Here is a 20,623-nt window from a genome sequence, read left to right on the forward strand (position 1 = left end):
GTGTGAACGAAAATCCAGTTACCAGCATTAACGTGGCTGCAATCCCAGTTAGGGCAAGAGTGCCGTTAAGGTGGCCATTGTACCAGTAAGCCCAGTTTCTGACTTCAGGGAGTTCAAAAGACCACAGACTGCCAAAGACTCGGCACCGAGTGATATTGGGAACACGGTGAGTATGTCAGCCTGGCCCTCTAAAGCAATGATGTTTAGGTAATGGTTTTTTCTACAGCTTGGTTCTCTGCCAGGCCCTCCTCTTTCTCCAATTGTTTTTGGATTCATTTGTCCATTTCAGCCTGGTTTCTACAGAAGTGTAGAAATGCCAGGTCCCTGTGGTGAGCTGAAGCCCCAGGTTCCAAAGAGCTTTGTGACACCTCACAAGTGGGTGTACAAGGAAGAGACAAATCAGTAGCAGTTGTTGTGGTATGGGCCACGAGACAGTAAGGTCATAGGAAATCAAATGCTCTTAGTTCTCTTGCTTACAAAACAACTTGTGTTCTTGTGGGGAACAGGCTAGACTCCTTTTGTACTGCTGATTCTCTTGTGTTTTCAAATAGTCATAACAATTCATTTAAAACCGCTTCAACAATATGGCTTAAATACATCTGATCCAGACAAGAGTTAAGGTAATTAGCTGACATTTGATTTTACTTGATATGGATCCAAACCATGGAACTTTGAACACCCTTAGAGTTCAGAAGTGTTTCGTTCAGTGTTTGGGTACTAGTCTGTGTTCTCAAGTAACCTTTTCAAACTTGGCAAATTTAATCCCAGATTTAAAATAAAAAAACAACATAGGGAATCAAGGCTGTATTTTTTCTTAAAGTATAGAGATGCTCTAGAGTATAGTTGTAGAAGCAGCAAAAAAAAGGAAGAGAAAACGTGTTTTATGTATAAAGGTGTGAGTTTGTGTTTACGTGTTGTGTTCACATGCGCGTGCAGGCTTATGGATCTGTACAAAACATCGCTGCTGCTCCAAGGACCCGACAATCGGAACAGACAGCCAGGGCAATCATGCGCTTTGAGACCCAGAGGATGGTGCTAACTTAGAGCATGTGTGCATTTCCCGTTTTATGATGTGACGACAGCAGCACTCTGACACTGGTTAACATTTGTGGGCCTTGTGGAAGGAGCGAGTTTCCATGAGGGATTTGGCTGGAGGAAGCCTGCCTGCCTGGCACACGGGGTTGAGGAGCGCGTTCCAGCCAGGGTCAAAAGAGAGATGTGAGAACTGAGAGCAGCGTGATGTTTTACATTGCGTACCGCATTGCAGCTGGTAACTTGGAACGCCATTGACCATGTTTTGTAAGCTTGTTATTTTTCCTTACAGTCTAACACAGAAGGAAAAAGAAGAGGTTATGAAGAAATTAGAAAGGAAGCGTATAGATGTTTCTGCTGAGCACAGAGGCGTTCCCTTCCTCCTTCAAAGAGCAATTATATGAGAATTGAAAAAGCTGTATGTGATAAGAATATGTTGTACTTGCTGTGTTAAGAAACGCAGATGAAAAGGGAAGACTTTGAAGCGGGGGGGATTTTGTAGGATTTAATTATAGCCTGTGTACATAGAGGCAAAGAAAGTTCAGTTGGTATCTACAAGATGGCATGCCTATGTGACACCAAACCAGTGCTCCAGTATTTGATTTCTTAAAGTACATGTTCAGTGTCCAAGTAATGTAGTAGCAGAGCATATCATGGTTTTCTCTGCTTTGGGAGAAGTTGAACTGACAGAAAGGTCCAGAAATCAGTATGCTTCCCGTGAAGTGTGGAAAGGAATATAAGCAACAGCAAAGTGGAAGAACACTGATTCTGTGATACACACTTCACAACTTGTACTTGGGGAGAGTAACATGTGGATAGTCATAGACAAAGGAAAGTTGGACAGTAGAGTCAAACTGAGGCACGTTTGTAGCCAAGAAGTCTGAATTTTAATGAAGGTCAATGAGGGAAGGTGGGCATGAGACCTACATGGACACTACAGATGTATCTGCTCAAGAGCATAATCCCTGCTCCCCAAAGCACACTATTGAGCATAGTAACCTTTAGCTATCCCCATGCTGGTCATCTGTTGGCCTGGCCCTAAGTCATAATCAGACATATCCTTCTCACTGTTGAAAGTTTCTGAAATAATGCAAGGCTTGTACAATGTGCTCGGATCAGGTTTTTTTGTGACAGATGTTACATGTTGGGTGGTGTGGGTGTAAGGGGTACCCCTAATGAGAAGGGTACCCAGGTGTAAGGGTTTAGTCCTGCTCCAGAGTGCTAGAAAAGGGCACGAGGACTATGTGGCAGAGTGGTGAAGTCTTGTTCATGTTGCCTACTTGGAAGATTCCTTGGAGCAGACCATCCCAGGGGCATGTATGGGTGGTTATGTTTTTGGAAGGAGCTAGGTCACTCCAGAGAAGTGCATAGGGCTGGAGCAATAGCTACATATGGTAGACAGTCAAGGCTGACACTTGGAGTGAACTGGGGAGCTGGGTTATTTGATGTCAATATTGTGTAGCTGCTCAAGAGGGATATAGAGAAAAAAATAAATCCTTGATTTGGGAAGAAACTACATGCTGTATATGAGATCCTGACCATGTGAGTCAAGCTCCAAAGAACATTGAGTGATGAATAAATTCAGGCATCTCATGTTTACTTTTACTTTGTTCCTTTTAATTCTTTTGTTAAAGTATGGGCTTCTCTGAGGAACCTTGAACAAGCTGGAGGTACAAATTTACCGAGAGTGAGATGCAAGGAGACTAAAAGGTGATCGGGACGTCTACAGGATTGCCACCACGTGTTAAGCAACAATTGCTTTGGAGTACATGATCACCTGTTGTTTGATGCGTTTCCACATAGGCAATCCCTGCTGATAGTGAGATGAGGGATGCATCCAGACCTAGCTCATCATCTTTTGTTTCTCTTCTTGTATGTCTTTGAAGATGTGGATTGTGAATGAGAATAGTTGCAAGATGAACTGTAGGAGAAGTTCATATCTGAAGTCTTGTGGACAACAGGCGATGGGAACCAGTTTAGGAGTATAAGGCAGTTGGTCTGGTAGGGTGTGTCATTGCAACGGGGTTAACAGCCAAAGAATCATACATACACTGTAGAGGGTAAGGATGCTGTTGCCATTAAGAGGATCTCACCAGGTGAGTGTGGTGCCAGAGGACTCCTACACTCAGAAGTGTCCCATTGGCTGAGCTATTTTACACCGGATTGATTGGCTTCTCGTCCTGCCTGCCACCCACTAGGATTATTTTGTACAAGATCAGAGTTTGATGCTCTCATGCTGAACTTGGAGAGACGTGTGTGGGGGACGGGAGCAGAGAGGGAGTGAGAATGTGGTGTGCAGATGTGTGAAGGTGAGAGTAAAGCTTATCAGCTACTGGTTCCAGAGGGTGGTGGGTTTTTCCTTTTTTCTCTTCCCAGCTCTGTGGGTGAAGACATCCATTGAACAACCTCAGTTATCCATCCATACAAGATCAAAGTACCCAAGTGCTGTTAGAGTGTGAATACTTTTAAATATTTAAAAATATAACAATTAGAGATAGTCTTTGCCCTTTTGGCCAGCTGCCTTCAGAGTGGCCTCTATTAAAAGCTCTTGAGACCCCAAAGACACTTTCCTTGTGTTGCATAATATTTGTATTTTGTTTCCAGTAAGCCAGGTTTGAACTGGCAAATTTCGGTGAAGTCCTGTAGCCATTTTAATATTTAAACCAGACCTGTTAAGTTATGCTGGTTTCAGGAATGTCTTGAGCCATCCTCCCTCTGCTAACCTGCTGTGCTGACTCAGCGCCTGAGAAGGAGTTGACAGCCCATGGGGATAGGGGAGTGCTCTGCGACTCCACAGCAAGGCAGGGTAGTACAAGCTCATAAGGGCAAAGAGTGCTGCAGCTAAGGTTTGTGTTGCAGGATCAGTCAAGTAATTGAAAAAAAAAAAAAAAGAGAATAGAATTAGTTGAAGGCACAGCAGCTGGTGACCTAAAGCGGTAGCCTGCACTGCACGCCTTCCTTTGGTAGTGTTTGTACATACGGTTTTCAGCCCATTTGGGGTAGAAACTTGTAGAAAAGTTAAAACTACTACTCTCTTTTGGAAGTAATCGTCTTGACATTCTCATTAGAAAGACCAAGAAGAGACTGCAAGACAGATGTTCCAGTGCCCAGAGACCTGTGGGACAGCATGCTTTGCTTGGGCTGTACGTCTACTGGAGAGAGGTCATTACTCTTAATATTGCTCTCTTCACAAGCCAGAAGTTACGTTAGTGTCTTTGAATTTCTATGGACATACCATTCCAGGTGTATATATCAGGGTGCTGAAGTTCTTATATTTTGCTGCTGTTGTGTTCTTATGTGCTCAGCTTCAAACCAGAATTCAGCACCTGGGTTTTACTGGTTTTGTACTGGTGAACTTTGCATAGCTTGGTCTCTGCTTGCCCGTGCTTTTATTTGAAAAGGGTTTAAATTCATTAATCGCCCCACTTACAAATAAAAATACAGAGATTGTGTTTCTTTTTATCCACTTGCCAGTGCAGATGTATGAGAATGGGTGTACTTTCAGAACCTTCCTTTCAAAACTACTTGCAATCATGCGGTAGATAAGTAACACTTTAGAGGGAAGAGGACCTCCAGCCAGAATAATTTCCAAACAAACTTAAAGTGTAATTTATCTTCTTATTTTGCAGCTAGCTATGGACCAAATCCAATTTGCAAAGGCTGCTTATCTTGTTCAAAGGATAATGGGTGCATCAGATGCCAACACAAGTTGTTCTTCTTCCTGCGAAGAGAAGGAATGAGGCAGTATGGTGAATGCTTGGATTCCTGCCCATCAGGGTACTACGGACGCCGAACGCCAGATATGAACAGATGTTCAAGTGAGTTTTTGTTGTGTTTTTTTTTTTTTTTGGAACATTTACATTCGCTTTTATAGGAAGGCCATAATTCATGCTCAGTTTTTAAGATGATATGTTGTGGAACATGATGATATTTGCACAGGTGTCTCAAGATCATCAAACTTTGCTAAAGAACGTCCCAGCTCGTTCCAAGATATGTAACATTCAGCAGATTAAATATTGATGCCTTAACCTAGTTTTTATTGTTATTTTTATTGTTATTATTGCTTTAGTTAGAAGGGAAATTTAGAAAAGAATGTCAATTTAAGCAAATACTCCTAGTTTTAACAAACAAATTCTCATTATATAAAAATCAAAGGATGGAGCATTAGTTTAACAGTGCCTCATATAGGTGCTCGTGAGTATATGCACTGGTATATGGGTGGGCTTCTTGTCATGCTTTTGTTCCCACACGAATTTGAGGTGACCAGACACCTCACACCAGACACGCTTTAACATGGAAGTGTTGCTATTTTAATAAAACAGATGTACTATTAAAAACAAACAAACAACCTTTCACTTTTAGTACTACGTTTTATTTGGAGATTTACAACCTGCTAATGTGCAACAAGATTCCCTGTTTGCGTGTTTGTGCCTAGATGCACAACTGCTAAAACCAGTGGGTGCTCTGGTGTCTCCACACATTGTTTCACCGCTGGCCAGCAGTTGTGCCAATATCGATTTTTCCATATGCTCATATGTGGAGTATTACCCATACGGATTATTAATCATTGCTATTAAATCTAATTTGTATTTAGGGGGTGGAGGGGTGGTTGTGTGTATGTCATAACCTAACCAGAATTAGGTCACCGAACCTAAGAACCTGAAATGAGAAATAGCTTTTTTTGTTGTTGTTGTTTTTTTTGTTGTTGTTGGTTTTTTTGGGGTTTTCTTGGCTTCCTGGAATAATCAAGCATCAATTAAATGCCCGGTGCTCTCCCTCTCAGTACTGCGGCACGTCGCTGGGATGCACCACGTGGTGAGAAAGCGGGTGCTGGCTTTCACATCACCCGGAATCCTGAGACCCGTGTGAGGTCCCTCCGCAGCAGTCCGGGCTGGGAGGGGAGCACTCACAGCTCGGTTTGGACCCATCCCAGCCCATGCCATGCTGTCTTGCCTCTTTCTCCCCATTCCTTGCACGGGTGCTATGGATATGGTGTTCCTCACGTTGTGTTCCCAACTGCTGTGTAATATTGCTGAGTGCTGCCTAATCTGTACCAGGTGGCTAGTTTTTGCTGAAAAATTAAATGAGACCAGTATATGGTTTATGTATCCCATTTGTAAAGTAATTTAGGATCTTGGCCTTAATTTTCATAGCACATTTGTGAATTCAGCAACTCGTCCAGTTTAAACCTTTCGAAACTGGGCTGTAAAAACTTACCCACGTAAAAATGCTTTTTTAAAAATGTAGTACATTTTTGGGAAATAAATGAATTTATCTATATTATCCTGTACTGTGCTTGTGAGATAGGAAAAGTCTTTCTTTACTAACATAAGATGAAAAAAAAAAAAAGTTGCTTGCAGAAGGTGGATGGTGAATTCAATATAACTTTTTTTCATTTTTACCACTTACAGAAAGTGGCCTTTTTCCCTGAATTACAGGATTGGTTTTGAAAAGCAAGTTGTGTCCAACCCATATTGGCATGCGTTGAGCGCTGGATATTTAACTCGCCCTCATGCCTTTTACAGTCTTCCCCTGTGAGAATAATGATGCAGTTGCATTTACTGACCAGTCCTGGTTCCCATCCAAGGATTTTTGTATTCTATATTTTCATTTTAGTGTAACTGCCAACTGGTGTATTTATAAATCACATCTTCGTTTTTGTTCTTGGTTTGGTGATCCTGCATGGCACACACATTGCATTGTGGACACACAGACCTTTTGTGGACTGAAGCTGAGTCAAAATAAACATTCTTAAAAAATAGAATAGGTTTCTTCCTACTTGGTGTTAGATACTTTTAGGTACACTTAGTTACAGATTCCATTGCTCAGATAGTATTATCTCAGCTAAAAATAATAAAAATTCTGGCTATGTTAAAATCCTTCTGGGAGTTACAGAGCTTGAATTACATAAGATGAAATGATTTCTGCCCTATTAATGTCTTTATAGGCACAAAAGCTGTTTAACATTTTATTACTAAAACACTTGCCCATTTTTGTTAGAGAAGCTATAGAACATATTTTTATGGAAAATGTTGACATGATTTTAAAAGCCAAACATAGTTAGTGCCAAATATAACACAATAAATACCACAGCCAAGTGCAGCAGCTCTAAAATGATGGAAATTTTGAATTTCAAGACTAATTTTCTTTTCTACATGTAAGCAGTATGTGTGTCTTGAATTTGCTAAGCGGTTCTAGACTGTTATTCTAGTAACAGTGAATCATGTAATTTTGAGACTGCTTGTCTCTTGAAATCAATGTAGAGTTTCCTGCTGGGGATGATTTTCCTCCTGAGCACTGCAGTAAGGGAATGCAGTACATTTGGACACAAAATTGGAAAGTGTTGAGTCTCTTCCGTAGAAGAATGCTGAAGAGAAGAGCTACATTTTGCTAATTGTCCAAGAAATTTTAACAATTAATGACTCTGAACTGAACTCCTCCAACAAGAAATGATCCCTTGAGAAAAAAACAAAACCGAATTAAAGAGTAAGGTGAAATGTGTCAGTGTGTGGTTGGTTTAACATTGGTTGGATTGATGGCCCAAGCCTATCTTGAGCCTTTCGACTTAGTCTGTATCCGTAGTAACCTCTACAGTTTTAGGGGGAGGAAGCACTCAGAGTTTAGAAATTACAGCTCCCTTCAGCTTTCGGTGGCGGCTCCATCTGTTTAGGTTCACCTTCTCTCTCATAGAAAGGCCCGATGTTCCTAAAACGGTACTTTCCCCTTCCATGCACCTTAAGGAAAAACATGATAAAGGGAAGCTTTTAAACAATCTGAACATTTATTAGATACACCTAGTTAATTCACTGTATTAAGAAAGGTAATGTTTTTTTAAAAACTTTTACAAAGTAGCAAGATATCATTAATATGTAATAGCTCGACGATTTCTTGTGTGGGACAGAAGAGCATATGACCTTCTGAGACTATTGCAGCCAGTGCAGTTGTAGCTGTCAGAGGGTTCAGTTACCACAGGGACAGTACTACTACTTAGTTTAAAGAAAATAATAATTTTTCAGACTTTTTAAAAGTAGTTTTAAATGCTTTTGTGTTTGTTACCTTCAAATATGGCTTTATCTTTTAAAAACAAGTTGAATACAGCATTTGACATTTGGAGAATGAAGTTGGTTGGCCAGAAATTGAGGTCTGCTTATCATTATGTATGGCACAGATACAGGCTGGGCAGAGAATGGCCTGAGAGCAGACCCGAAGAGAAGGACTTACTGGTGGATAAAAAAAATGAATGACCTGGCAATGTGCTCTAGCAGCCCAGAAAGCCAGCTGTGTCCTGGGCTGCATCAAAAGAAGTATGACCAGCAGGCTGAGGGCAGTGTTTCTCCCCCTCTGCTCTCGTGAGACCCACCTGGAGCATTGTGTCCAGCTCTGGAATGATGCCTCAATGGAAAGAAGGAGTTTGACCTTCAAAAGGAAAACGCCGACTCTAGTGAATCATTATCTGTTATTCTGACCTCTTAAACACAAGGGGACACCTCAAGCAGGGACCCAATTTCAGTGCAAAGATCACCAAGCCCTTCAATTTAGGAATGCCACGTTTCTTTCCCCACCTTCAGTCTGCAGCTTCCCTTCACAAAATTGTCTGTCCAAGAAGGTGTTCAGCACAGTTCAGCACAGTTTGTTATGCTGGTGGTTGCTGGTTTCCGCTCATGCAGATCCCCTCACCTGTTCTCGCTTCCCTTTCCCGTCTCAGCTGCTCTTCACCAGTGTCCGTGTTTCATGCAGAGCAGAATGTGCTATGAGTTGGTGTTATTACCATTCCTAGGAACTGACCAGCTGTCTTTTCCATGTGTGTACTACAAAATACCTTTGCTATGAAGATGGATAGTCAGTCGCATTGATTGTGTTTAGAAAGGGACAATGTGACGATGGAAACTCTACAGAATACGGATCTTTTATAAAGGCAAAATAAGGCTTGTGTAAAATTTTCAAGATTATGCATATCAGTAAAATTACGAATGAGTACTTCTTAACAGTTGAGACAGACATCTTTTGAGATTAAACTTCATCATATTGCACTTAGGATGAGAAACTAATATAGTAAACCTTCTTCTTGTTAAAGTGTGTTAAAATATGAAGCACGTGCATCTCAATATGGAGCACTTAATGCTTTATTTGTGCTTTGTTCTGAGTTTCAAAGACATTATATTTCCCTTCAGTTCAGCTTATTCTGCATCACCTTATAGACTGGTGATAAATTTACTATGGAAGGATAGTATTTATTTTGGTAACATCATGCCGTCTGCAGTTATAATACAGAAGGAGGTTGTTTATAGGAGCATATGCTTTTTTTTTTTTTTTTAATGCACCTGACTCTAAATTTAATTCAATATCTGAATTTGTATTTTGAACTCCTAGACTTTTGCTTCTTTCTCTAAAGTCTAAGTCTGTCAATTCTTTAATGCTTGTTTTAAAAGAAGATGAGTAGGAGTGGCTTAGCGTGACTGTCAGGAAGCCAAAGCCAGTCACAAAAATCTTTTAATATCACTGTGGTTCATCTGCTTAAAATATATCTCTAGTTTGGGCATGACTTGTAATCCAGCCTTTCTCCTTTCAGAGTTCGTTAATGCACCCTCTGTGTAGTTTTCTATAAATATTGTAAGTTTCATCCATGTCAATCAGATTTGTTTTTTTTATGATCTTGAAGTAAATGGCAGAGGAACATTTGGGTGGATATAAATGAGATTATAAAGCCTAAATACAAATGTTTTATTGCTGGCTAGCTAAATGCACTTCTTAGAGGTCAGATTGGTTACCCTAACCTTGACTGAAACATGGCTCATAGCTGTTACTTTTTTGAAAAATCTGGTTTATGTGCAAAACCACTTCACAATGAAATTATTTCTGAAGTGCTGTGGGGTTCTGGAGCTCACTGAAAACTAAGGAAAAGGGGATTTGGCTCCTAAGTCCTGCACATAACTTATCTTTGCCACTCTGGTTCAGTAAGCAAAGATGAAAATGTTTTAAATTTCTGTCTTCATATTCTTTTCTGACAATGGCCTTTTCTAAGGGAGATATCATGATCCTTTTTCTCCTCTGTAGAACCAAGGCGTTTGGTCCTTTGGTTTGGTAGGTTTCCCGGCCATTGACTGAGGTGTGGCACAGTATTTATTCATGGAGTGATGTTTCTTTCTTGAGCATATTCTGTAACTGCTCTCAAGCGTGGAGGCACTTTTCTGTACTATAATCTACCCTCGTGCTCGACTGAAATGTCAGTCATTCAAGTTCTTTCTCTTCTCTCAGCCCAAATTAAGAGATTGCACAGTATTGATAATGTGCCACTGCAGAAGTTATGTATCGTGTCCCATGAATCAACATTTCAGAGCTCTGTTGAGGGGATAAGTGATCGTTTCACTTTGTTTTGTCTGAACCCTGAAGATCCTTGAGCAAAGCACTTCTGTCTAATTTCTGCCCAGCTTAGCTCGACCAGACAAAGCAGTGACTTCTCTTCCACCCTTTCCCCTGGGGGGTGAATTCATGGAGCTGTGAGTTTATAACCACTCCTGTGACAGCTTGTGATTGAAAATAGACTTCTAGAAAGTTAACTTCTCTAACTTCTGGAATACTGCTCTTCAAGTCTCCTTTTTCACTTTATAAATATGTATTTACTATGGAAGATTAGACTTCTTTAGGGTTTTAAGTTTTAATTTTGTCCATCAAAGTCATTGTAGTGCGCTCTAGTCTATCTGATGGGATAAGAAAGTGATTGAAGTTGCCTTTGCTGAAGCAATTGGGACCTTTGCCATGGATTTCAGTGAGGTCAGAATGTTCTTCTCTTGTGGGAAGTATGGTGTAACATTTTAAAAAACGTAATCTGTTTAGAAAGAAGCTGTTCTAATCAGACATGCCAGGAGATTTCTCTGGATCTCACAGTGACGTGAGGATGGTACCAGAGGAAGACGCATGGTCTCAGTATGGAGATGGCTTTCAAGGGTGTTTTATACCTTTCAGGATGGAAGCAAATATTTGACTTCCTGACTTTCCCAAGATAGAAACGCTGGAAAGAAAATATGAGATTGTGCCAGAAGAGCTGCAGTAAGAGTGTTATGACGAATCTGGGAGGTTCTGGCTATGTAGAGGACAGTAAAGCCAGTGGAACTTCTGGAGATACGATGCTGAGCAGGAACAGAAAGCACCTGAGGTCTGGTAGGAAGCAGACCCTTGATGAGACACTAAATTGAATACAAGGGAAGGAAGAGGGAGGGACTCACAAGTGTTTCAGCTAACCTACAGATCTCTTGTTGCTAGCGAAATGGCAATAGCAGCAATGGAGCACCCTTTACTTCTTCACTGTCAGGTTCTGAAGATTAGGTTTCCAACCTTGTCGTTGTTGCTCTGCAGGTATGGTAGGCCTGCCAAAGGTATGTGGTTGCTCTTTGGGGTTCTTCTGCATGGCTGAGTTTATCAACCCTTTTTCCCCTCAACACCACTTTATCTTTCCCTGTTCCTCCAATGCTTCCACTTGGATGCTTCCTCTCCTTACTGCTTCTAAAATCTCTGAGGCAGTTACCCTTGTCTATCTGGAAGCCTCTTGTGGGCACCATTTTCTGTTTATTTTTGGAGAAAAGACAAAGCATTTCTGAAGAGTAGTGTGGGTTATGCTGTATCTATTTCTTTCCTCTAAAGATCCACTTGGGTCTAAAATCTTAGCTATGCTCAAGTGTTTTGGTCTTGTTTTCTTTGAGGTTTTTTGGTGTTGTAAACTTCTAGGTAGTCTTCTAAGTGGAATAAAAAAAAGAAAATTTACCCATGAAACATTTAAACAGTATAATAAAATGAAGCTAGGCACCAAAAAGAAGTCTTTCAGGTTTTCTTGGTTTTATAACCAAGTTTGTAATTGGAAATAGACTTCTAGAAAGTTAGCTTTTCTAGCTCTTCTTTAATTTTGTTTCATTTATTTAAATTTTATAAAAATTTCCCTGCAAAACTTAGAGCTGCACTAGCACCTTTCATGATTTGAAACAGTACATGGAGGACATAAAGGAATAGTTGTCAATCCCAGTTGATCTTCAGCTACAGTGTGGTCTGTTAATGAGTTAATTTATCGTTATGATTAGCACCCAGTCCTCCCAAGCATTGTGTTGAGTATCACTCTGGTGAATTAATGTTTTAATTTCAGAATTCTTAAAGTATTCCTAATACTGTTTCAGTGTTGTCCCCTAAATTATGTCTGATACAGACTAAATAATAGGCATTTAATGTTTGGACAAATTTATCTTCGTAGGAAAAAAACTGAAAATAAACTGCTTTGGTGGAAGACTCCACCCAACCTTAACCCAGGATCCCCCTACTAGTGCTGGAAAAATACAACTGTCATAGCAAGGGCTCTGCTGTGATACAAAATACAACTGGCGTGGAAGGCAAAGCAAAATATAGCAATAGGATGGGAATTTTGAAGGATGACCTGGAAGAAGATTGATTCATTTATTTAATGTTTAAATATGCAGTATTCGTATATGTACTGTTAACTAACGAGTTTTATGGAGGATACCCCCAGCTTAAGGTAGAGGAAGGCTTTCACCTGCTAAGTGTTTTTATATGATATCCAAAGGCAACTTGTACAGAAAGTTTTTAATTTAATCCCTCTTCCACTCCAAAAAGTTCAAGCAGAGTCAGCTTCAAACACATTACTCCCCAACATGTTTTGAAAGCAATAGTTAATGCACTGTTTCGAAAATATCCGTGCGTCACTGGGATGTGAGGGAGGGCCACATGATGCTAATTTTTCGTTTAATGTTCTGTGCTGCACCTCATCATTGGACTAAATGATTTGGAAAAACCTTGATGTCTTTTCAAACTGTCTTGTGTGGGTGGGCAAGAGGCAAATGGTTTTTTTGACTATTTAAACACACTGGATGTTTGATCCGAGCATTGCAGTTAATGCAGTACTTGCAGTACATCTGGAGTGTACCAACCCAATTTGCAATTAACTGTTGCACTGCATCCCCAGAGCAGCTCACCTCTCACGGTGTCTTGCAAACACGTTCGTCTGCGGAAGGGATTTTGCGAGGTCGTTGTATGACCATCAACCTCCTGTTCTTTGGAGATGGTTCAAACCTCATGAACAAGACATTGGCTTTCTTGGGGGTTTCCTATGAACTAAACGATGGATAAGAAGCCCAGCGTGTGCTGCTGATATGAACACAAGTTCTGACAGCCCCTTTGAGAGGTGCTGGGCCCTGGAGTGGGTAGCACGCCGACGATGTGTGGCTGTGTCTGAACAGAGCCTGCAGAGCTTCCCGTTGGCAGTGGAGGGCTTCAAACTGATGGTTGCATTCCTTCTAACCCAAGAAAGGTGTACTAGCATTTTAAATATTTTTCTTTCACTTCATGCAATCTACCTAATTTATTGCCCAATGCCACGAGAAATCTGATCTAAAAAGTCTCGTATTTCCCTAACTGCTAACAAAGAAGAATTCCCCAGCACCAGGCAGTTCGGTTGTTCTGGTTTGCCCTATTTTGGCCTGCTGAAGTTCAAGAATAGATACTAAAATCTGTTTTATAGAGGTTGGCTAGATTTGAGGTGTTGTTAGGGGATATTTACCAAGACCTATTTCAGAAATCCTTATGGTTTGTGACCTGTTTTCTTTAGAAAAAAATAAAGAGACAATAAGTCACCAAAAAAGATGAGTACATTATTGTGTGACATGAATACCAAATGCTTCCTGCTGTGACTTCAGATACCTGAAGACAGGATAGAGTTAGTGGAGTTTATATAAATTATGTATGTTCTCTGAAGGATTCGATTTTTTAAAATTAATTTTAAAGTGTTCATTCCTGTTCCAAATGTAATGGCTTTTACTTTTTAGTCTTTGGAACATTTTTTCCCTGGCATTTTTTGTAGGTATGTATGACTGGCTTTCATAAGCTTCCATGTAAGTATTTCTGCTTTTCAGGTGTGCATATGATTGTTGATATCTGCTTCATTTCCAAGCTGCCATGGTTTAGTATGGAACTGGATGTTTCTGAATAGTCTGCTTCTGAGTCTGTAATCTATTGTGGATGAGATTTCTCTTAAAACTTCAGAGAAATCCGGCATTTCAAAAGACAGTGGTTTTGGGCTTTTTTTAACTATGGTTATAGCTTTGTCTTTTAGTAATTTAATAATGGCTATTTTTTATGGATTAACTGTTTTAAAAATAGAGAGGAATTATCTCCAGAAAAATTGGGGCTTTTTGCAGGGTAGTACCTGCATATGTGTAGATACGGACCTCAGACATGAGACATGAAAGCATTCATTCAGCTGTTTGTGGGGTCAGCTCATCGTGCTTGCAATGACAAATAAAAAACTGAAGACAATACATACATACTTCCCAAAATGATTTGTTCCATCATGGTTTCCTCAAAGTTACTTAAACATAAAGATAATTTACATTGAACGTTTCTCCTCTAAGAACATGTAATTAACTCAAATATCACTTAACTAGAGGTTTTATCTACGCTTTTGACTAAAAAAAAGGGTTAAAAGGATGTTGGGGAAAATGTGGTAAATAATTACAGTTAACTGTAATTTCTCTTATAGAGCAGATAGATTTCAGTATGACAGTGTTCCTCATTAGAGCACTTCTGGTTTTGCTGTTTCATTGCTTTAGAAGCCCTTTCATTTTCAGTCTCACCCTAACGTAGCTGTCTTGTTTTTCCTTATGCTCCTTTTGATTCAGGATGCAGAATAGAAAACTGCGACTCCTGCTTCAGCAGAGACTTTTGTACCAAATGCAAAACGGGCTTCTACTCGCACAGGGGCCGCTGCTTCCGAGGGTGCCCCCCTGGATTTGCAGCCTTGGAAGAGCTTATGGAGTGTGTGGGTGAGTCTTTGGGCACAGCAGGTGGACAGGTTCAAGTACTTATGACACTATTTTTCAGCTGATTCTTAGTGTTTTCTATAAAGAAATATTCACTAATGGATTGTGTTGGATCTCTTTACCATAATAATGATAATAATAATAATAATAATGGTAATAATAATAATAGCATTTTTTTCCAACCTCTGCAATATTGCATTATTGAGAACGTCACTCTGTTCTGCACCAAAGTTCTGTCCTCTTGGCTGTAAATGACCTCGCGTGAGGATTTATAGCTCAGAATTGGTAAGATTTCAGGAAGGGCAGTTTTTGCATAGGAACTTTGCCAATGATGTACTCATTAGACTCTTGCCCTCATAAAATTACCGGCTCATGTGCCTTTACCCAAGGCCAGAAGCCAGGGGCAGGGCAGGGGGAATTCTTGTAGCATCCGAGTTTCAAAATCACTTTTAGTTTCTCTGCAGCTCCTCCCTTTTCCATTAGCAAGTAACAGTGTTTTTAGTAGAAATTTAGTTTATAGCATTGGCAGTTCACACAATATTTCTCAAGTCTCAGTTTGGTGTTTTGTCCTGAAGCCTGGGAACTGTGCCAGAACACACTCTGCATGTCATGATGGAGAGCTTGTAGCATCCGAGTTTCAAAATCACTTTTAGTTTCTCTGCAGCTCCTCCCTTTTCCATTAGCAAGTAACAGTGTTTTTAGTAGAAATTTAGTTTATAGCATTGGCAGTTCACACAATATTTCTCAAGTCTCAGTTTGGTGTTTTGTCCTGAAGCCTGGGAACTGTGCCAGAACACACTCTGCATGTCATGATGGAGAGGACCTGGAAATGTGAACTGTTGAGCTTTGCAAATCCAGGTGACAACCAAACAGGATTTATTTATTAAAAAGAGAAAAATTTAAATCAATCTCATGATTTTAGGAGGATTTTTGGATATTTAGGACTGACACAATATCTGTACATACGGATTGATAGTCTGATGGTTTGATGTTCAGGTTGGTGCCAGCTAAAAAGATTCTTTCTGGTGCTGTAAGAGTTTGTTTTGTTTCTAAGTTTTTGCCTGTTAACAGTAAAACTTTCAAGAGGTGCTTTCTAATAGTGTATTCTAGTTTTGGAAAAAAAAAAAAAAAGAAAACAAAGAAAAATCCCATAAGATTTGCTTACTTGTGTTTTCTTTTGCTTTACCAGAAGGCTGTGAAGTGGGTCAGTGGAGTGAGTGGGGAACTTGCAGCAGAAACAACAAAACATGTGGATTTAAGTGGGGCCTGGAAACAAGAACAAGACAAATTGTGAAGAAGCCGGCGAAAGACACGATACCGTGCCCAACCATAGCAGAATCCAGACGGTGTAAAATGGCCATGAGGCATTGTCCGGGAGGTACGTGTAATCCATGCCTCAAAAATCTTTGAGCTTTTCTTAGCTGAAATCCCATTTCTAACTCGATAAGAAGAGCTATTTCATCCCAGCTGAAGGGGAGATGCTGTCTCTGCTCTGCCAGCCGAGGCTGAAGGGCAGCAGTACTGCAGGAGCAGCCCTGGTTTGTGCAGCAAGACCCCAGGGAAAGGCTCAGCGAGGGAGTGATCGGTCTTTCAGTGGGCTGTGAAACTGAGTTTTTCCTGGTGTGGGACTGAGGCTTTTTCAAAGAAGTGTCTTGTGGAAGAACCATTGAGCTTCAGCATGAAAACCATAGTGATGGTGGAATAGCGAATTGCTCTGCACGTGGCAGGAGAGATTGTGATTCCAGACCTCTCTGCAGGCGGCGCACGCAGTGCTGCTGTGATAGGTTTTACATTAAATGAAGTTAGTTACACATGGCATTAGTAGCTGTAACTATGAACTGGAATGTGTTACTTGTTCTGAATATTGTTGATCAGGGCTAAACTCTGATAGATGTGATGCAAGCAGAACGGTGATAGGTATCAAGCTTTTCAGCATGGGACCAGCTTATGGCAATTACCACAAGTAGGTAAGAGAAATAATCAAAATTCTTTATTATGGTGTTCTAAGACTTAAGTAGTGATGCTGATTGGAAAATGTAAATGGAGTTTTAAATTTGTGTTCGGTTTTGTAGACCCCAAAGTGGAGACACATCACCAGTAGAGAGGAGTTTTTGTGATCAAATGATTAACCTTCCACTTGTGCAGACTGGACACTTACAGAGTTTTCAGAATTTGTAGGAGAGGTGGGGGATCAACAGGTGATAAAGATGTGCCATTCCTTTTGGAATCATAGGATTAAAGAAAGATTTAGGCTTGAAGGGACTTGAAGAGATCTGTAGTAAGCTCGCTCAACTATGAGATCAAACAAATAAAAAGGAGTAAAAGGTTGCAGAATCCTGAGAAAAGCCATAACCTGATGAATAAGCTAAAACTGAAATAATCTTAGAATAGGTCCATAAATAAGCTTGCTTTGTTTTCTGGGATTGTTGAATATGTCTCTCTTGGCTTGAACATACTGCCCACCAGCATGTGTGAAAATTATCCATGAAGTTGCAGTTTGCAGATTAAATCTGTGCAAGGTTCTCTAGGACCTGACACAAGCTGGAAGAGAATATGAAGTTGATTCTCTGTTGTCTGGGTTAACTGAGGCTGTTATGCACTCTTCCTCCCTGTCCTGCTCCCTACTCATACAGATGTGCACGTGCACATAGTGCATGGTCCTAGGGATACTGGGGTGCATCGTACAGCACAGGGCATCCTCACTCTAAATAAACTTCTCGATGACACTGAGGAGTGGGACCTACCAAATGAACAGCTCTATAGGAAGGAAGAAGAAAAGGTAAAAATGCAGGTGGATTTGGCTCCTAAGGTGTGTGTCTCACGGTATCCTTGGACGCGACTCGGCTGCGCCTGCATCGAGGCAGCTGGTTCTTTGCTGACTCACCGGGAAGGAGCAGGAGGCGGAGATGCTGGTTACTGGGAAGCTGGAATTGAGCAGATCCTGGTTGTTAAGGAGGAGAGCCTGTGTTTGTAAAAATATGGTGTTTTCCTAATGTTAGAAATCTTGTAATTGAACTTTCAAACTGAGGAAATAAGAGAAAAATGTGAGGTTAGCCCTATGAGGGGAGTGGAGAACCATAATTCCTGTGAATGTTGGTTGAGAGGCTGTTAATAAATCCTTTCTTCCTAATGTTCTCTGTGCATAAACTCACACAAATGTGTAGGATAAGTATTGGATTATGAGGCTGTGGTGGCTGTAGATTGTGATGGATTAAATTGAGCACAGGAAGTAAGGATATTTTTGGTAGAACAGGGTCAAATAAAGTGCTTACTAATTCTGGTCCACATTACAGAAAAGCTTCCAAAAGAGATTTTTACATTTTCAGAAGAAGTGGAGTTAAATTCAGTTTCCCTACTAAGTACTTTGGTTTCATATTTATCAAGGATTGAGATGTTACCCATCTGGCCATATGGCTGCGGTACAACTCTAGCTGATGAAGAAGAGTTCTTTATCACTTTCCCAGTATTTGCAGAGCTGTAGAGATGCAAACTGGAATGCAAGTGAAAGATGATTTCACTTCTTTGCTACTGAAGCCAGCAACGTAAGAGGATACTCTACTTGGTTTCAAATATGCTGCGCAGTGGTGTTTTCTCATTGTCAGTACTAATTGATTTAACAGTTATTACCAGATGGGAATGTCACATTTGTGTATCTGTTCCTGTTATGTATGTTACCCTGTGGCTTGGGTGGAACATGACTCATACTATGAGAGGTCAGGCTTAGAAGAAGATGATTTGGATTGTTAAGGCCACCTCCTACCCTGGTCTCTTCCTGCTAAGGAATTTTCTTTAACCCCAAAAGAAAGAAAAAAAAAATTTTTTAAAAAAGAGTGATTGTGTTACAAGCAATGGGGAAATTAGCAGGTAGAAATATTCTATGCTTGTTCTCTAGAAATTTTCCCATATATTTATTATAAATATCCTCTTTTTACCTCTTATTTGTACACGTTCCCCGTGTCCACCTCAGTAAATTACTCCTCTTTTGTTTGTACCCTGGAGGTACTTGCAGATTGCTCTCATGTTTCTTATTAAAAGCAAAGCACTCCTCTGCCTCTTTTAGTCTTCCAGCAGACTGCAGTTCTTTGAGTTATCTCATACACGAATATTATTACTCTATTATTTCTAGTGAAAATCATGATGCCATTTCTGAGTGCTTGCTTCAGACATGAAGACAGAGGTGAAGATGGGATGTGTGTCTGCTTAATTTCCTGAGCTTGAAAGAGTGAAGGTAGCAGGACGGGTCAGAAGGCTACAGAGGGAGTGCTGTCCCTGGACCCCATGCCGCTCGATGGGAATTTGGAGGCTTTTTATGCAGTAATCTTTCTTCTTTCCATTGCTACAATAGAATTTAAGACTTCTGGAAGAGCAACAGTAAAAAGACCCAATCAGGCTTTCTGTCCTTATGCTGCAGTTACTTTTCCTTATTAATATTCAAAAATTATGACTGAAAAAAAATTAAAGAATATTTACTTAAATATAGAAAACTAATAAATATGCAAAGCGGCAAAATGCATTTTAACTAAGTAGTGTGAGTTCCTTACATCTGATAAGCTACTAGTGATATGGCAGACAAGAAGTTAATGATCCTAGTTTACAAAAATATTTAAGGTAGGATAAATATTTGGAGTAAAACTGTACATACACTTTGGTGAAGACACTAGCTGTACACTTAAAGTACACTAAACTAGTGTAACTTCTAATAGAAGCCATGTTACAGATATATCTCTAACAGGTAAGTATTTTTTTGTTCTTTAAACATTTAAAATGTAAATGTTTCCTCTGAGAGTGAATGTTTTAAAATTTCTGGCTTTAGCTTGGCAACCTGCAGGATAAAGGGTCAGAAATGTGTCTTCCCTGAAAGTTTGGTGCCAACATTTTTTTTCTTTCAAAACCTGGCAAAGGAAACCAGGATTTCTCTCTTTTGTTAGATTTATTTAGAAGAGGCTAACTGAAGAATTTTTTAGTTGTGCAACCAACAAAGTCACAGAATTATTGACTAATCCAGGCTTGAAGGGACACGGGGTTGTTACATAGTCCAACCTTCTGCTCAAAGGAGGGTCAGACAGGGTGGTCCAGGGCTGTGACTTTTTACTTGTCTTTGTTGAATTTAGTCAGGTTCCTTTCAGCTACAATGAATCTCTTCTTCATAAGTGAGAAATTAAAAAAAAAAAAGCTCAAAATAAATGTAGCAGCAGAGCTCAGTGAGTGTTCTCTGTGATCAGACAGGTGACTATGTTCTTCTGAGGCTTTTGGCTACATTGACTCTGAAGTGCCCCCCATGTGGAAGAGTTTGTAAGCCAGGATGCTTTTGAGATGTTAATTTATACCTTGCACTCGTGGGCACTGTACCTACAAACACCACCTGCCTTTCGACTGCCAGCTCTCTCTAGGTGTGTCTCCTGTTGGTCCTGTTGTGTTGTCACAAGGACAGATAGCCCAAGTGGCCAAGAGTGGCCCAGCAACTGCAGGAACTGTTGCCTTCTCCACAAGGACCGTTGAGCACTGGGATAGATTGGTCTGTAGACTGGGCAGTCACCGTCCTTGGACATTTCCAAGACCTGGCTGGAGAAAGCCCTGACTGATCTGCTTTGAATGGTCTTGGTGCTGCTGAGGGCAGGAGGTCGGACTGGGCGCCAAGCTGGATGGTTCTGTGCTGTGAAAGGCAGAATGTGCTGTGGGTTTAGGCTGAAGGGACACTGGTCTTCCTGTTTGGCCTTTGCAAAAATTCTGGTTTCTTCTGCTCCTGATTAGAGAGGAGCTGGAATGACTGGTTGTAG

General features: G+C 40.4%; 1 protein-coding gene across 1 annotated transcript in view; it reads left to right on the top strand.

Annotated features, from left to right (window-relative positions):
- RSPO2 (R-spondin 2) overlaps positions 1 to 20,623 on the top strand; it is a gene marked incomplete at its 5' end in the record, with an annotated part of 61,824 nt that overhangs the window by 17,259 nt on the left and 23,942 nt on the right. Inside the window, 5 exons of the mRNA XM_010078470.1 lie at positions 53 to 166; positions 821 to 878; positions 4,662 to 4,850; positions 14,706 to 14,849; positions 16,036 to 16,224. Of these exons, the coding sequence (XP_010076772.1) occupies positions 53 to 166; positions 821 to 878; positions 4,662 to 4,850; positions 14,706 to 14,849; positions 16,036 to 16,224 (694 nt within the window). The remainder of the gene's footprint in view (positions 1 to 52; positions 167 to 820; positions 879 to 4,661; positions 4,851 to 14,705; positions 14,850 to 16,035; positions 16,225 to 20,623) is intronic.

This window comes from Pterocles gutturalis, unplaced genomic scaffold (assembly GCF_000699245.1).
Source record: "Pterocles gutturalis isolate BGI_N339 unplaced genomic scaffold, ASM69924v1 scaffold2598, whole genome shotgun sequence".
Classification (NCBI taxonomy): domain Eukaryota; kingdom Metazoa; phylum Chordata; class Aves; order Pterocliformes; family Pteroclidae; genus Pterocles; species Pterocles gutturalis.